This window comes from Parasteatoda tepidariorum, chromosome 6 (genome assembly GCF_043381705.1).
Source record: "Parasteatoda tepidariorum isolate YZ-2023 chromosome 6, CAS_Ptep_4.0, whole genome shotgun sequence".
NCBI classification, from domain to species: domain Eukaryota; kingdom Metazoa; phylum Arthropoda; class Arachnida; order Araneae; family Theridiidae; genus Parasteatoda; species Parasteatoda tepidariorum.
In genome coordinates, this window is record NC_092209.1 from 32435655 (window position 1) to 32455260 (window position 19606).

Below are 19606 nucleotides of genomic sequence, written 5' to 3' on the forward strand. Positions count from 1 at the left end.
TACTGTAAAGATGTGATATATTTTTCTACAGTTGTTGCATTTAAACAATTACTAAGTGCATTCATAATCACATTTTATGATTGTATATTTAGCTATACAAATTAAAAGAACATAGTCAACTAACTAATCTTGTGAATGCAAGAAAGTACAATCTACTAGTCAATGCCAATAAACTAAAAAGTTTACTTTTATACTTAATAAAGGATGCAAGTCATTTTAGAAAGAAAATTATATTTATATGTGTCTTTTTAAATTGTTTATAATAGTTTTTAAATATTTCTGTTTTGATATAAAAATGTATATATGCTAATTTTTGGCTATTAAGTGCTCCCTAAAATTTTCTTGAAAAATTCCTACCTAAAATATTTCAAAATTTCACTGCACCTCCTGAATTCTATCAAAGAGTGTTTTTTTTTGTGTTATTTGCATTTTCTTAAACTCTCATTATTTAATTACTGAATTTCTCTTTTAATTATTGAAATCTGTAGACCTTTCATTGTAACTGAATAGTTATATATTTTGAGATGAAATTTGAGCTCAAAATAAAATGGGTATTTTCCCTTTTGAATTACTGAAACTAAATAGATATTTCTTTTTAGAAAGTTAACACCATTATATTTTAAAAAATAAGAAAGTTAAAATTTACTTTGTAAAATTCTGGAACAGATACTATTCATTGGCATAAATGATAAATGCAATATATATGAAAACAACAGAGTCCATAAAACAATTTTGTGGACTCTTATAATCAATCATATGCAGGTTTTTTAAAATCCTAGCAATAGTGAATGTATGTATAATTGTAGTACTCCTAGTATGCTATTAATGGTTTTATGGATCCTGAAAATTATCTTTATATTGTTATCAAACTGATTAATAATCATTTTAGCTGAGATAAACTGAGTGAAAAAAATAATTTTAGCTGAGACAAACTGAGACAAAAAGAGATTTTAAGTGAGACGAAATGCAATTTCTGGTGAGACAATTTGATATTTTGCGAGTAGCATCCCTGTAGGTATTTGTCCATCTTACGTTAGGGCATAAAAAAATTTGAACGTCTTACATGAAAAACCATACCTACAGTAAACACGTGGTTGCAGAGAAATGTGTTCTGAAAGGGGTTCCGTGGTTCGGAGGGGTTGTGTTCTGCTGAACAATGCCTACTGGTAAATAGGGAAGCTGGATAACGGGGCAAGTGTTGAAAATAATGAAGATCCAGGAAGAAAAGTGAAACGGATTTTATTCTAAATGACGTAATTCGAAGCTTTTTCCAAAATGCGAGAAATTTCGAATTTTGAAATTGATTTATAGAATGCGCGAATTTCTCGCGGTAATCATTTTTTAATGCGAGAAAAGAAAAAAATATGCGAGATTCTCGCGTTCTCGCGCTGTAGTGAAAACACTGGGTGCTTTTTTTCAGCTGGTGTTTTTAAAAAGTGCTTTTTTTCCACAAATTTTTTTTTTTCTTCAGTGATATCTGGCGGATCCCCTGCATTTCACGAAAAATGGGGTGTTTGCTACGTAATCATTCACGCGGACTTCATGTCGTACCCACGTTATGACTTGCGCATGCGCGCACATTCGAAACTGAAACCCGAGTGCTCCAATTCGGATAGAGTCGGATCCTTATTAAATGTTTTTCTTTTTAATTTACTTTAATTTTATTCTTGTTTATTTTATTTTACTTCTACGTAGGGGGTAAGGGTACTTTTGTTCTGAGTTCAGGGTCAAGTTGAATTCATTCGAAGATGTGGGAAAGTACTGAATGTTTTGATTTACGTCCGTTTCTTTTTGGGGTTTTTTTAACGCTAAAACTCTTTATAAGAAGTTTTTGTTTTTCAATAATATCATTGATTGAATGTGAATTTTTTGAGTGCTTGAAAATTTTTGTAAAGTGCTTGAAAAGTTTTTAAAAAGTGCTTATTTTTGATTCAAAGATTTGGCTACGCACCCTGATCTAAAGTACAGGAAGTTTTATTCTTTTTTTCGTTATTTTTTATCTCCTAAACTGCGCTTTTATTTTTTTTTTCTTACTATCTCTAGAGTGTTTTTGTACTCTAGAGAGGAGCTCTTACCTTTTTTAAGGCCTGGAATTACTTCCTCATGCGGCAAAGCTTTTCCAATTGAAGGAATGGCAAAGTTATATTATAATATTACTGGCACTGATATTTTAAGTCATTATGATAATAAAAGTCAATATTCGATCTAAAGCAATTTGAGTGCGATTTAATTTTTCATATAAATTTACATTATCGATGTTACATAAGATACTAAAATATGGACTATTCAATTTTCTGTTCACGTTTCCTAAAGAGAGAAGAAAAAAAAAAACTTTTTTAGTTTTATAGACGCGTTAGTAACCTAATTTTTTTAAATTATTATTCCGATAAATATCAGTATGCATAGTAAGTAACAAAGTAGAATTGATAGATAACAAAATTAAAACGTTTTTCTCACACGAATTGCGAAGTGATGGGCTCCATCTTAAATTCCGCTCAACGAAAGAAAAAAAAAAACTCTAAATTTTGAATTTTTTTTTTTGCTTTCAGGATTATAAAAATACGCTAACTTACAAATATTAATTACAAAAGAGACCACTTTTGTTGATTGAACCCACGTCCTCCGCAATGACTGGTTACTGCCCTAACCACAATGCCATCTCGGTAGAATTGTTTATATACTGTTAGAAATTTCGAAGCGTGTTAAACCATGATGTCATTTAAATTTGCTACAACAATCTCAATATCATGTTAATTTGAACCATATTACCATATTTCTTAAACTTGACTCATTTTAACACTTTGTAAAGACTGCAGCAAAGTCATACCTAATTCAAGGTACCTTATATTATGGTACAACGTTGAACCGATTTTACTAAAAGTGTGCTTCGAACTAATTTCTCAACATGCAGAAAGCTTGCATGCAAATTATTTGAAATGAACTTTGAAAAATAAGGAAAACTTTCAATTATTATTATAATTGTATTTTCATTTTGAGAGATATTTTATTTCTGTTTCAAAAATCATCTTTTAAAATTCCTGCAACTGCAGTCACAAGTTAAGTCTTCCTACACATTAAATATTTTTTCCTTTAGACATTTTTGAGTGCTATGTTTCATTACTATGTTGTCAGACGATTTACCTTCACGAGAACTTTACGTAATTTTTTTTATGGTAATTGCCAGACGACATTGAAATAATGACTATTTTACTTCATGCTAGACTATAAATTTTAATAATTTCATTATTTCGTCGGAGATATTAAATGCTTTTATTGATAAGTTCAATTTGTTAAAGGTCACCTTCAATTCTACATTTAGTAAAATAAAAAGTTTAAAAAATAATAATATTCCTTACTCGGTTTACCTTTTCAATTCGAAACCGTCACATGCACTGTAAAAATTGTGGCGTAATACCTATCCGAATTTGACGTTGAAAAAGTTTAAAAATTGTGTATTATTTCTAGTTAATATCGAATCGAGCTTTCATACGCATTTTAAAGGGTGTAGAATCTAAACTCCAATAAATGAGATTGCTTGTGCCAAAATCAGTTGCATTTACTCCATTCATGAATTGTTTTCGCTAATTTTGGCGTACGTTTCGAAACTATCCGACGACAGCGATTGTTCACTATTGGAGTACAAGAAGGTTAAGTTTGATTTGAAAATCGAACTAAACACTTTCATATGCATAAAATAAAGCATTTTTAAGATGTGCAATGATTTTAACAAACTTAAACACATTTTTATTACTCCCAAAAACTCAATGCGCATGAAATTAAGTATTTTTAGACGTGTGGTCCTAAATTAAAATGGGAACTTTTAATTTAGAATCCCTATATGCATAATTTTTTAAAAAAAAAAGATATGCTAACCAGTTGTAATCCTCGAATAATAAAATAATTTTCAAAACCAAGGAGCTAATCAAAATAATTAAATTAAAAAAACATATGGGTATAACAAATAAAAAAAATCAAAAGTTATTCATTATTTCGTCAAACTATGAAAGTCTGTTATTAAAACATCTTTCAATGCTCATCAGATATCACCAGTTTAAAAGTTGCTGTCCCTTAGTGCTGTGTACTTTTAAACTTTTTCAATTATTTACTTAATTTAACTAATTATAAATACTAAACAGAGTTGGTGGTGGTCAATCATATTTAGAGACATTATGACTTAGAAAATTGACCACCTAAAAACTTCATTTTAGCTTAGAAAAATAGTTTCGGTTGACTTTCTAAGTTTTCCTGGTGATAAACTGTTCAAATTATTGGTATTTGCTTGATAATCAATCACTATTTGTAGAAAAAAAAAATGCACACATTTTGCACGAGAATATATTTATTTTAAAAATTATATAATGCAATGCTGTTTATTCTATTCTTTTTAATGCAATTTATAAAAAGTAAGATTCTCAAGGGCCCCCTGAGTGCTTGAGTCCCCCCAGATTCGTACACGAATCGAACGCATCAAAAAGTGATAGCTCAAATTCAAAATTCGCATGTCGTAACAACTTATTTAATAAATCGAAATTAATCTGAAAAACCATAGAAAAGCGGCAAAAAAAAACGATCGAAAAAATTTGTATATTTACAAAAAAAAAAAAAAAAAAAAAAAAAANAAAAAAAAAAAAAAAAAAAAAAAAAAAAAAAAAAATGGGATTATGAACTAGTGATTGAGTGATTGCTAAAACTGAATGTTTTTCATTAGGAAATTTCCACAAAATTTTTTTTTATTTTTCATTCTCTGAAGTTAGCCCTAAAAAATAAAGCCTGAATCAACCCCGAGCACAGCCTATCTCAGTTTCAAAATGATTTTGAGTGAAAATCAAACACTTTAATGTTGAGCCAGGATATTTTCCACTTAGTTACCATAATTAGTGTATTAAATTATTTCTGTTGAATTGGCCAAAATGGTTCCCATGATTTCCTTGATGGTCTAACTCAGATAAAATAGCCATTTTAAAAATTATCATTTTATTTGTTGTATTCTAATAAAATAAAGTTTTAACAATGGAAGGATGTTTTATTCACTTTCCCCTCTGTTGATAGCATAATTGTCTTAAAATTATTGTTCTAATAATTTGATCTAATCTTTTGATTTTTTATGATAAGATCAAATTAAGCTTATCAGTTTTATATTAAAATCTTCCCTGTCTAAGTCTGAGTTGAATTTTTTTCCCCCTCTGTTACTCTTCAGTGCATTTTCATTGGTAGGCTTAAAATTTAGTATTTCATTACACGTTAAGTGTATTAAAAGAAATATAGGAGGTCGGTATCAATAGCTGCATGACTAAAATTTATTAATTTGCAATGTAAGAACGTGTCAAATTTTGCTCTACTTGTAGTCTTTTCGTTTGTCACATTTTCCCTATTTGTTTCTATGTAATTTAACAAAAAGCAATTTTAGTGATTTACATTGTAAGTTGTTTACTGGTTTAGGTAACTTATTTTTTTTATTTAAACACTTTTGAACGTTGGTAACAAAGGGGAACATAAGTTAATGTTCAATTTTTATTTTATGTTAAAAATCATAAAGTGACCTACTGTTTCAAGTTTTAGGAACAAGAAAGAATCCAACGGCAGCTGAAATTTTTATAAAATATTTAATTCTATTTTTTTTTTTTTTTTTTTTTTTTAAAGAACTTTTTTTAAAAAAAATGCTTTTTAAGTTAAGTTTGAAAACGACATATATATACATCTTGAATTAATGATTTTTACACTATATTGTATCGTACTTTACTGACTTTTATGTGTATCATATGCAGGGCTCTAAGGATTTCAAATTATTAGCCAGTAAATTAGCGAATAATCATAAGTCTTCGCCAAATGCAAATCTCAACAATTTTTTATGATTAATTTTTTTGCCATGGAAAACTATTTTACGGTAGTTTGTTTCAGGATTATATTATTTGGACTCTATTCTAATTGGTTATGCAGCCCATCTACCAAAAATTACTGTAATTTAATTTTTAAAAAAAACTGATTTGTTTAGAAAAATTCATTTTGACGTAATTTTGAGAATCGAGTTTAATATATATTTTTGTTCCAGTGGAAAAAAACATTCGCCAATAATTTCGTCAAAACACAATTTTATTCTCCAAATTTACGATTTTATCGCATTTGACAAGGTGAATAATATGAGGTTGGATAATATCCCTATTATATAACTAAAAACATACATACATTTTGTAACAGAGATCTATTTATTTCTGTAGATGTATAACGGCGCGCAACACGACAACAATTTTACCCCATCTGGTGTTTTGTAAGCAAAATACCGCCAGACATCTAATGATGTCCTAATATTCGCCGAATTGAGTGATTTTGGAGGCGAAAATCAGTCATAAATGATGTGAATATGCAAGATTAGTGAACGCCCCCTTAACTATAGTGCGGTTTTGCAGGGAAATTTTCGTGCATGCACCGCTGAGCTCAAAAAGCAATTAAGTACGAATTAAGGTAAATCGTGGCGCTTAGCAAAATCTTAATGTAGTTTATAACACTAATATTACTCTCAAAAATCAAAACGCTTGAAGTCAAAATTGTGTTAAGTAAAGTTTTTTTTAAAGGCAATCGCAACAAAATGACAGCAATTGTTTTTTCAACTATTACAAAGCACTGTTTCTGCAGCAATGAACAAGATAGATAAGATTTTAATTGGCTTCCGGCTTTCTCTATAAGGGGACGGAGAAAACTATTTACAACTCAGATATTTTAAATAATAGAGATGAATGTGCAAGAAAATTGAAGGAATTTTTTTGCTCTTCATTTATTTTGTGAATTCAGCATAACCGTTACAAACTTTTTATCTCTTTTTAAAGTAAAAGAATCACGAAACCCTGTATTTTCCAAACGTCTCATCATCAATTTTGTAGATAAAGCTATTTAAAATAAATGATACGCAAGTTGTGTTTCCATACATTAGAATAGTATCAAATTCAACACATATTTAAAAATATGAAAAAGATTTCATTGTTACGAAACTCTATCAGAAAGTAAAATAGTCTGTCGTTCTCTGCTTCTAATCTAAATAATAAATCTGACTCCAACTTTTAGTAAAAAAAGAACATTTTATTTACATAATAATTTTCAGACGATCATTTCTTGTTTCACAGAAAGAAGCATAAAAACGTTGCCATGGTAACTCGGCAGTTTTAACCAAAATCAAAAGTTAGCTTTTAGCTTACATAAAAAGTAATTAAAAACTTTTAACATTCATAACACGAGTCTTAAAAAGATTTATTTTGCTGAGCCAGTCTTTTAGCGAAGGATTTTATTTTAGTAGTAGAATGATGAACGAATATTTTAGCTAGCTTAATGCATTATTTTATACCTGGAATAAAAATTATAATGTTATTTTAAATTTCATACTGGGTAAGAAAAATATAACGTGTTTCTAAATAAATTAATTAATAAAAATGCATAAAGATGATATCAAAATATATTATTGAAACCCAGGGGCATAAAGCTTAAGTAATGTCAATCTGTAGTTAGTTTGTTATGTCTGAGTTAGTAATGTCAATCTGTAACATAGCTTTTTTTATTATATTTATTACTAGCCGCCTTCCGTAGAGTTCGCCCTACTAATGTTTCTGCTAGTAATAGGCTTTCACACTCAAGCTCATTATTTTCAGGGCTTCGCTCCAGTATGCAGAAAAGTATCTTTAAAATATACTGGTGGAAAACTTTTTATTTCAACTAACCATTAATTTTTCGATTTATATTGTTATATTTTGGAAAATGACCATCAAATTTTTCAAATTTTGAGTTTTATAAATATATCTATGATTTTTGGTTATTGTAGATTTATCAGTAAACTACTACATTGCATTTTATTATATCTCGTTAAAATTCTATCGGTGGGCTTTTGTAGTCCCCCCCCCCTTCCATAGGAACGATGATGAATCCGACATTCATAGGAATAGCTATAGTTTAAAATTCGTATGCGATTTAATAAAATCGTCTGGTGAGGAAAGATAGAGGAAGTTCATCGATCTTTTTTCGTCTAGGTCTTGAGGTGCTTGCATACAATGCATCCCGAAACAATGATCGTTCTATATTTTAATGTCCGATTCAATTTTTTATTAAAAAAAAAGAAAGAGTTTGACTTGCAATTGTGTACAAGTCAAAACGAATCATTTTGTTGAATTTAGAAATCTTCTTTAATGTATGTAACATGTAACCATTGAATCAGCTAAATTTGTAAAAAAAAAAAAAGCATTTTAATTGTAATAAATGTTTTTCAAGTGCGAAAACAACCATTAATACTAAGAAATTTAAATTTAAAAAAAGTCTTAAAATTTTTAAAAAAGGTAGGGAAAAACACAAAAAAAAAAGAAAAAAAATATGGAAAATCTAAAATTTAAAAAAAAAAAAAAAAAAAAAAATTCATGGAAAATATTATAAAGAATTTAAAAAATTAATATTTAAAATGAATTTCACTTAAATTTTTGTAAAAGTATATTTTACATTTTAATTTCTTTTTCGATTATTAGGATCGTAATAAATTTGCGGTTTTTTTTCATCAACCCTTTCAGGAACGTGATTACGTAACAGGATCGCGTGATTCTCCATTGACTGCCCAAGGTATCATATTTAGAATTTAATATATATCAAGGTATCATATCTCTAGCGGATCATGAACACGCAGATTTGATCTCTATAAGGTACTCTTATTACATCTCGTATTAGTACGTGTAGTTCTCTTTAGTACGTATACTTTTAGAGTATGTGAGCCAGACGCTTCTTTCTCCATACTAAATGGCATGGGTGTCGCAGAGACAACTGAAATACTCAGTCACACAAGTTCTCTAAAATTCCCATATAAAAAAAAAAGCTTCTTAAATCTACTAAAATCTTCAAAAAGCTTAATCATTTTCGTTCCTTTCTTGTCTTTAGCTTTGAGGAATTTAAATCCATCATGATGTCCATGAAGAGTTTTGTAATTTGTCTGATATATTAAGGGGAACTTTAAAATATTTTAATTATTAAGAAGAATGTATACCCACTATGCTTCCCACCAACGACGCCCATGCTGAAGCGGTAAAACTGTAAAATTTTTAATTCTTTAACTGAGCCACCATATAGTAGAAAACAAGTAACACTAGTTAAAATCGTTATTTATTTTATTTTTCTGTAATTTAATTAAAAAAAGTAATAAGAACAATTAAATATTTTTAAAATTAATAAAGGGAAAGAAGGAAAAAAAAGTTTCTGATTTGTTCTTTATATGTTGAAAGACTAGTTGCAAACGATTTGTCAGTTGAAGATTATTTAGTTAAGTGGAATGATTAATTAACAATGATTGAATTAATTGTTATGCTGGGTTGAATATAAACTGTGACTGATCTCCCTACAAATCTTGTTATAATGATATCTTTTAAGTACTATTTTGTTAGTATATATATATTTCTGAAATTATGGCGGAAGCGGATTTCATAACGTGAAACGACTTATCGTAGAAAAATTAACTTATTTTTTACTATGTATTTGTACAGCTGTTCTTTTATCGTCTGCTGTTTAAATCAGTCATAGGTGGGGAGATTTATTATTCTAAATGCATAGCCTCTGCGTCAATATGTATTCTGTTATCCAATTTACACGCGAAATCTTCTTTAACTTCATATTTCATGGAAATCATCATCAATAATAAATATTGAATGACATCTGTGGGAGTCTATTTAATCTATTCAATAGAATTAAATTTGTTTCACTTTTAGATTTGTTAATTCAGGAATGGTACGTCATTCCTTCTAGCTGTTGGTCATATTCACATGTTTAAGCAAAAAGAATGAAAGATAAAAAAACGTGTCGCACTTATTTTCTCTGCTTCACTTTTAAGTTCACCTTAACCTTATTTTATTTTGCTTTTAGAATTTTAATTTTTTATTCATAGTACTAATTTTTAGCAATAAATGTCTACACAGTAGAACTTTACTTATGAGAATTAATTGCTACCTTTGTCAGAAATTCCGATTGTAATTGACGTACAGTGCGTAAAATAAAAACTGTAACACCTTAATAACTTTGGATCTTGGAGTTATTGGAATGTTACGTTCTAAGATGCCTTGTTCGAAGGCTAACCCTAAGCATGTTAACTAATTTGTGCAGACGATATTTTAAGCTACAAAATCATTAAAAAAATTCTTACTTTCTTCAAAAGAATATACCTTTTTTTGATTACTTTCCCGCGTTGTATTGAGAGTCTTACTTAGGAGATAAACAAATTGCAAGCACGCATCTGAATCATCTTTTTTATGTTATCTAACCGCGATTCGTATTCTCGTAAAGTATGAATCTCACATTCACTTTATAGCATTTTTTATATAAGACGGAGTTTATATCTGTGTTATGTATATTTTCACTCATCTATTGTTTCGCACTTTCTATTTCAAATATATTCATTTGAGCTATTCTACAGGGGGTGGACAAAATAATGGGAACACATCTATACTAACTCATTTTTTCATACTTTTCAAGAAACACTTAGAGAATTATTCTAAAACTTTAGAAGTGCTTAGGTCATGCGATTTCTCATACATATCAAGAAAGTTTAAAGCTTTTAGAAGTTTGAGGGACTTGCAATAAATTACTAACGAAAATAATTTTTTTCGAACACCCTATGCCTAAAAATAGGCTTGTAACTCATGTCAATTGCGTTGATTACCATATGAAATAGCTGCACAAAATTTCGTAAACCTAGCGTAAATATTCATAAAACTATGGACATTTTTATAGAAACTATTTTTTTTTACTTACGTTTTCTGCAGAAATATTCAATAAAATTAAATTAAATTTCAAGAGTAATTTTTAATTAATAATAAAATTATCATTTTAAAATTTAAAAAAAATATCTTAAAAATTGCTCACGATATGAGTATTTGAAGTAATATTTTAATACTTTTGTAATAGTAATAAATGCTTGAACCATGACTGGAACAGAAATACATTGAAGTCTAAACATTTTTTTGAAGTAGAAATAGTGTCTAGCATTAAATATGCATAAAATTTTCGATAAACGATCTCAATAATTTTTGTTACTAAGGACAATGTTTTTAATAGAAATACATAAAATTCCCAACAATTCCTTCAACAGCATTGCCTTCCCGCTTTAATGTAATATTTATCATAAATCCTCTTCCACAATTGATTGTGCCCGTGTCGAAGAATATCGGTGACAAAATGTACTCGTATACTAGACTCTAGTCTGCGAAAATTTAGCAAATCACGCTGCTTACGTTGCATAACTTCCTAGTTATTGTTTTGACTTTTATTGTAGTAATTTAATTTTAGCACAAAAGTGCTGACGTAAAATATCTTCAATGGTAGACATATCATGGGTTGGAATTCCCTTGCCTTTTGGCTAACTGTGGAAGGTTTAATGGTTTTCCTCTTCATGTAACGTAAATACGGGTTAGTTCCATCAAAAAGTCCTCCACGATGGTTAGTTCATCCCGATGCTAGATCAAGGAGTTCTCTTGTTTTCTGGGTTTGGTTCAAATTTGCCAGGCTTCAGAGTTGAACAATGATAGTCGTAAACTCAGAATTGGGTCGGCTGTTCAACTGCAGTTATAAAATAAAGTCTAATTTTAGAATTAAATTCAAATTAAAGACGTTGTTTTGTATATTAAAAATTACGCTTCAATTAATTTTTTTAAAATTTTGAGTAGAATAATTTTTTGAAATACTATTTTGTGGTAATTATTCATGACCTTTAAAACTCCAATCCAATTTCTTACCGGAACTTCAACTTCTATTTCAAATTTTAAACTTTTCCAAGCTTCATTTTTTTCCAAAATTTTTTGCTACATTTTTTGTGTGGAAAATATGTTGATTTTAGTGTTTTACATTAAGAATTGCTCATTTCCGTACTTCCCCTTTTTACAAAAATAAACGAATCTCAACGCCTCCCCTACAAATACGTACATAATATTTAAATAGCCAGTGCATGCTTTGTTTCATACTTTAATTTGTTTCTTAAAAAATATACTTTGCTACCTTACTCAGTTGCTTGTGGTATAAACAATTCTCAATATTGCCACTAAGAAGGCCATTGACAAACCTCGCCTTTGAGTACAGAACCATATGATGGGTCAAGTTTAAGAGTTATTTATTTTTTTTACTTTGTATGTAATACTTGTTGTGTTAAATCGTTCAAGGTTAGGGGGTAGTTGAAGTTGATAATCTTTATGTGCACAGAAACTTGTTGTTGTAGAAGGTATTACTTTCGCCATAAAAAAAAATTGTAAGTGATATAACTAGTTTTTAGCGTTTTTTCCCACCCGCTGTAAATGAACCTCTGACATTGCGATTGGAAAAGTGCATTAATTACGACTTTTTATTTATTTTTTATTTTACTGTCATTTTGAAAGAAGTGAACAAATCAATCTTTCAAGAGAGAACGATTCTGTGAAATCTGAAAAACATAGTTGATTTTTTATTTTCTCCGTGACAAATAAAAAAGAAAACATAGTTTATTTTTTACGAAAAATTAGAAAGGAAACTTAATTTTTATTTTTCCGCGACAAATTAAAAAGAAAACATAGTTAATTTTTATTTTTCCGCAACAAATCACAAAGAAAACATAGTTAATATTCATTTTCCCGCGATAAATCAATCACAAAGAAAACATAGCTAATTCTTATTTTTCCGCGACAAATCACAAAGAAAACATAGTTATTTTTATTGTCCTTGAATTATGGATTTGGAGAGAGAGGGAGGCTGAATAAATTACCAAATTTGTCCAATGAATTCCTGTTTTATTAAAATCACATATTTTATAGCTCTAATTTTATTTGATTCAAAAACAATATAATTGTTTTTATAGCTTACTGGATAAAATTCCAATTTTTTAAAAATCATTTTTCCCTGAAAAAATGAAAACAAACATTAGATTTGTAGACAAATTCAAACATTTTGAATTTGTCCTTTTTTCATATGAAGTCTTCTTTTTGTGAGTAAGCAAATAATGACTTAAATATTAACTAACCTCCTTAGACACAGTGTCCAATATATTAGATATTATTTGATATAATTTTATCATTAAAATATACTTTTTTTTTCAGTTTTTATGTCATTAAAAGTTATTACGTACGTAAAACTGCAATTGATTTTATTTTAATTGATCGGAATTTAACAGGGCAAAATTATGAGAAAGGTTTGAAGTTCGATTCAAATTGGTTTTACTCTCGTTGATTAGAATTTTCAATTAAAAAGAAAAATTATGAGATAGGTTAAAAGTTTGATTCAAATAAACTTTTGGATACTTTTATGGCAAATAAATATCTTTTTATTTAAGTCAAGTGTATTTTATTTCTCCATCAAAATATGAAGAAATACTCCATTAAATTATCCTACGATATGTAAAAAAAATCTTTAAACTTTGTCATTTTTAAACTTTCTTAACCTTAACTTAAACTTTCTTAACATTCTTAAACTTTGTCATCCTTAAATTTGTCATTTTTTTGCAATTATTAAAAAATGATAATTAAGTTTAATTGGTACTTTTTTAAAATAATCATTTTATCGCATTTTTTATTTTATAATGTTTTTTGAATACATAGTTTTTAAGTAAAAATCGAATTTTTTGTCATTTTAAAGCTTTGGTTTCAGGATGTTAAGTGATACAGATAGGTGCTTTTCTTATAAATATCATTTTTTGTGACTGGAGTTAAATATTTTTTTTGTTGGTTAAATATTTGTTTTTTGTAACGCACCGCGTGCATGCTTTTTGCCTTCATTTTTGACAAGGATTTTAACAAAAATACATCATAAGGATAGTCATATCCAAAACTGCTTCCACATTTGAAAATACAATACAAGCTTATTTATTTTCTAGACTTGTAAAGCCTTCCTGCCAGACATGAAAGAAGACAACCATGGCCACATAGTATCAATTGCCAGCATGGCTGGACTAACTGGTGTCGTCAAACTGACCGATTACTGTGCAAGTAAATTTGCTGCTGTTGGATTTGAAGAATCCTTGCGTTTAGAACTCTTTCAAGAGGGATACACTGGTATACATTCTACAGTAGTTTGTCCATATTTCATCAATACTGGAATGTTTGATGGTGCCAAACCAGGGTAAATATTACTTAATTAACTTAATTATTCACTTTTACAGACAAAATGTCAAATAATCCGTAGCTTAGAGGAAATTTTATTAAGTTCCACATCGTTGCTGGACAATTGTGAAGCATGTAATTCTTCGAATTTCCGGATTGATAGTCTGGGAAATTTTTATTTTTAGACGTAACTTAAAATGCTCGTTTAAGTGCCCCCTTCTTGAATTTGTGGCTAAGTTTTTGATTTTTGTTTTCTGGATATTTTTTCGTTTTCCAGCTTTCAAAGAAAGGTGGAAAACTTCGCTTTCGAAGATTAAGAGAAATAACGTTTGATAATTATTAGAATTTCTATGATTTTTTTAAAAATGTTTAAAACAATAAAATTATGCAATTAATAATTTTGAGTTAATGATGATTTAATACTGTGCATTTTTTTATTGTTTTTTTTTTTTTATATTTACTTTTTTTCTTATTTAAATTGATAAAAATCAATTTCGATGCTGTTGAAAAATTCTTTTAACCTTAATTAGACAAACGCGTTTTTATTCAAAACGTAAAAATAGAAAAGTATATAAAACTAAATTTCCTTTGAAAAAAAAACTGATTGCAGAATTATGTTGCAACGATTTTGTCCTTCTCAATAGAAATACCAGAATAACGTCAGCTATCTCTCATAATTAGCTAGCGATTTTACATGTTTTGAAAAATATTGTTTAGTAACGTAAAAAACCAGCACCAGCATTATTTGTGAAAAATAAGTAAAGATGACATATTAAAAGTATGTACATATTTTAAACATCAAAACTGTTTTTTTTTTTTATATATATATAGTTTTTCGTGATCAAGGTTATCTCAAAATCTGTGGTACATAAGGTTAATCCATAGTGTTAAAATTCTGGTTCTTCATTTAACGTTGAAAAAGCGCATTTTGTGCCATTTCTTAGACGTGCTTATCAAGCTATAGTCAGGGACCGATCTAGAAATTTGGGGACTGTAGGCACTAGACTATCGGGGGCGCCGATGAATCTGATCTTAAATTAATTAAAAACCCTCTTTTAAAAAGTTGATCTTAAATATATATAAGTAAGAAGAGATATATAAGTGAATAATTGTAATTTCAAAATAGACAGATATTAATTATCTATATGTATATCCATATAAAATAAAACAGTTGAATTTTAATTTGATTCATACAAATAGAGTATAAAAAATTCATAATGTGACCATAAACAAATAAATTTAATGCATAATTTTAACAGTGAAAAAGTCACGATAGAAATTATATTTCAATAAAAACGAATCAGTAATCAGCATTTCCAGGAAGCTAAATAGAAAACTTGATTTTTAGAGTAAAAAGTTACCAAAAACTTGGAAACCAATATGAAATATATTTATATAAATTGTTAATTAAAAAATATGCAATATTTTATAAGTAGTGTTACTAGAGGTAAATCATAGAACTGTCCAATCAATAATAAACAGTCAATGGAGCCATTTTGGGGAAGCTTCTCGGGAATAGGAATTATGGACTTCAATTTTACTGTAAATTGCATTGGCAGTCGGAGAATACACCAGCCATTTTCTTTCAATTACTTCTCCATTTCTCTTTTTGTGTGAAAAGTTGTTTTCTGTGCATGTCCGAAACTTATCACCAAACAAACGGCCAGAATATTTTAAACCAGCAATGTTTTGGTTAGGTGGACTGCGAACAAAATGTTCCTTCAGTTTGTTTGTTACTGTGGTCCAAGTTTCAGGATCACTATCGAACACCTCAAGTAAATCTAGAGAAGACGAGGTGGCAGGATTTGAAATGACCTTTGAATTGAGGGTTAAAGAGGTTGGCAATCTTTCGTCTGAAGATACAGTTGCTGTTTCATTTTCATTTAAAATTTGATCTGGTTTATTTAAATGAAGATTTGAAGAGCTTGCCACACAGATTACTTTCAAATTATCTCTAAAACTATTTTCTTCAACACAAGTTTTGTCTATTAAGGCAGATTGTTCCTCAATGTTGGCGAGTTTTGGAGCAGAAAAAAAAATTATTTAACAGTTTCATTGTCTTCAAAAGACTTACATTTCTCATTTCTTTCTCTTCTCTCTTTCTTTTTTTAAAACTACCAGAAGTATATTTTCGGGATGACATTGTTGCTATAAAATAAATTTAAAATCGATTACTTCAACGTGCGATAAATATAATCCAATTCAAAGCAAACACAAATAATGAATGAGTGTGTTACACTTTATATTACCAATAGGGTCATTTCCCACTTTTTCAACTTTTTAATCTGTTTTTTTGTATTGTTACTTACAATTTTACATACTAGATCAGTTGAAACTGTTTAGAAGCCGTACCACAAGTAGGCAACAAAAATACTAATTCATTTTCTTTCACTTCAGTTTACTTTGAACATTAGGAAGAAATATTAATTTAATTAATATATTTTATGGAGCATTTTACATGTAATGAATGTATGTGATTTTGATTGGTAAAAGCTGAAAGTGCATGAGCTATGTATGAAAACACACTTTTAAATATTTCAGATTTTCGTTCTCTTAGGTTTTAGCTGTGAGGGAGACATATATACATAAACACAGAAAAAAACTAGGTTTGTGGGGGCCTTAGGCCCAGGCCTCTCGGGCCTAATGGTTAATCAGGCCCTGGCTATAGTAATTTTTTTTTAAACGCACATTTCAAGCCATGTCTAATTTCATAAACTCGCATTTTAAGCTATGTCTAAAATAAGAGTGCTATATGCCAATTACATCAATTTATTTTATAAATGATTTCAAAGTAAATTTGGAACATTGAAAATTGTTGGAATAGCATCAAGTCTTAATTTATTGTTACCACCTTTTCTATTTATTTCTAGTTGAGATTCTTCAAAATAAACCTAGAGAAATATTTAGAATACTTTTTTATTTTCATACTTAAATCACATTCAAAAAATTTAGAGTTTACTATTTTTAAACATATACCCACAGAAAATTTTCTAACACAAAAACTAATTATTTCAACAATTTAACACAAGAATTTCAAAGGAAAAAAATACATTGATAGATCCAAAAATATATGAAAGATCGCATATTAAAGAGAGTTTTTATGATAAACGTAAACAAACCGTTTAAACTTTAGGCAGTATATTACCATAAATAACTAAAAACAAACTTAAATGAACCAGAATTAAGAAACTATCTATTTGATCTTAGTGGAATAAAAAGGAATACAATAAAAAATAGCTTAATATTTGTTTTAACAACAAAAAAATACTTAAGAGTGAATACATAGCTTGGCGATTCTGATCTAAGTTTGGCGAATACTTATTCAGCCAATCTCTTGCCTTTATTTATAGGTTTTATTACAGATAAACACTTAAAATTGTTAAATAAATTAATAAATATTATTTAAAAGTCACACTTTAAATAAATATATATTTAATAAATGCAATTTTCAATGAAAATTCCTATATTTAGTAGATAATTAAAACTACAATTCAAGTAACCCTGAAAGTTATTCACTTCAAAAAAAAAAAAAAAAAAAAATANAAAAAAAAAAAAAAAAAAAAAAAAAAAAAAAATAGACTGAAACAAGCATTCAAAAACGAATTTTAGCAACTTACTATCGTTTATATACTAATATAAGAAAATAAATTCAATAAGTTATAAATAAATGAGTATTGACCTCACATAAGCGAGCTCCACTTCCAGACAGCCAGTTGTATCTTCTACAATTTATTATCCATTTCTCCTTTCTTTTCAAATTTGAAGGAAATCTGAACATTCGAAAGCCTTTTTTTGAACTGTTAATACAATTTACCGCCGTACAATCACCCATATCAATAATTTTAGGTATCCAAATAGCCTTAGAAAACTCTCACGCTAATACTAACATAACGTAACTTGCGAACTTGTCAGCTCCATAATGGCGGATAATTCAGCTCTCATAGTAAAACAGCCTTTAGTAACAACCAATAGTTTCGATTGAAATCGTCCAATAGGAATAGTGCAAACAAGTGGTTGCCATTCACAACCGCAAAATTACATCATTTGATTGATTTATTGCACTCAAATGATGTAGTTCAGCCTCTGACTTGGTTATCTCTATTTTACCAGTTTGGTATAAAATGTCATATATTCTATATTCTTAAAAATTAGACTAAAATGATGACCGGCCCTCGCATGCCCACAAGCCATATAAATCGCATGGTATGCCCAATTTTCTGACAGATTTCTTTTGGTTGTCACTAGAATAAAATTTATAGTTATACTTTACCTGTAAAATATTTAATTCTCCCACATTTAAAGGTATTTTCCCTTAATATTTATTTATTATCCCTTCTTTATGTCCTCGGCTATTATCACGCGTGAGTTGATTATTATTCCAAAATAAAAGCTTAGAATTAAGAGCGATATTTCTTTGTTCTAAATTTTTTTTTGTTTTTGTTTATAGGTTTTTCATACTGTTATTCAGACTTATAATTATTATAATTGTTATTCAAACCTATTATTCAGACTTATTTATAATACATTTTTGACTAGGGAAAAAGTATTTAATATATTCTTTCCTTTTTTATAGATTACTGTCAATGATGACTCCAGAATATGTGGCTGAACAAATTGTATCTGCAGTTTTAGTCAATCAAGAAGTGATAATGCTCCCTAAAGTGATGAATCTTCTAATCATGCTTAAATCGTAAGTATTATACTTTCCATATTTTATTTATGACATTGTTTTAAGGGTGTTTTTTTAAAACTCTTTTGGCTAGGAAAAAAATAACAATATAAAAAATAAAAAAAAACCACAGTTTGAGTGAAAAGAATTGATTGAAATCAACATAACTTGTACTTGCAAGACACTCTGCTATGCTTCTGAAAATAATCTATTGCTACTCAATACAGGACTCTAAATCTTCGATGCCTTATAGAAATTGGAACAATGCTTTCTATTTTTATGATGCAAACGCTTTTCTTTATTTCGGTGATAATTGACTGCTGACGTGTACAGCAAGTCGTAGACGATTTTGTGACAAAAGCATCTTGACGTGTATGGCACAACGTCTTCCTGGCGCAAGCGTTTAAAAGTGTGGGGAAAGGATCTTTCGAAGGTGTTAACCCTCATCTATCAAAAAGTATTCCAAAATCGAATCAGGTTAGCTTGTCATATATACTAGTGAGTTGATGTTTAATAATTGTAGTGATAGCAACGCCTCAATACTCCACCAGCAGAATTTTATCTGGGATAGAATTCGATGAACGGATACCACTAGTTGATTCAATACGGTTTTGCAAAAGACCGAGAGGGCTGTATTAAGTTCACCGGATTTTGAGCGCTTGTGGTGATGTCTGTATTAAATTCGCTGAGTTTTGAGCGTTTGTCGTAAGAGCTGTATTAAGCTCCTGGTTGTGTATGTAGTCTCTTCTGTGTTGCTATTAGCAATCGAATGTGTGCAAATGAGATTGAAAAGCAATAACGCGAGGAGGACGATGATGCAGTCATAAACAGCAAGTCAACTGTTCAATGTGGACCTTTCATCAAGTGGGCGCTA

At 28.9% G+C, this 19606-nt stretch overlaps 1 protein-coding gene across 3 annotated transcripts in view; it reads left to right on the plus strand.

Moving 5' to 3' along the window:
* LOC107437685 (short-chain dehydrogenase/reductase family 16C member 6) overlaps window positions 1-19606 on the plus strand; it is a 66150-nt gene that overhangs the window by 15342 nt on the left and 31202 nt on the right. For all 3 annotated transcript variants that reach the window (XM_016049773.4, XM_016049768.4, XM_016049783.3), the window contains exons 2-3: window positions 13838-14082; window positions 18637-18753. In XM_016049773.4, the coding sequence (XP_015905259.1) occupies window positions 13838-14082; window positions 18637-18753 (362 nt within the window). The remainder of the gene's footprint in view (window positions 1-13837; window positions 14083-18636; window positions 18754-19606) is intronic.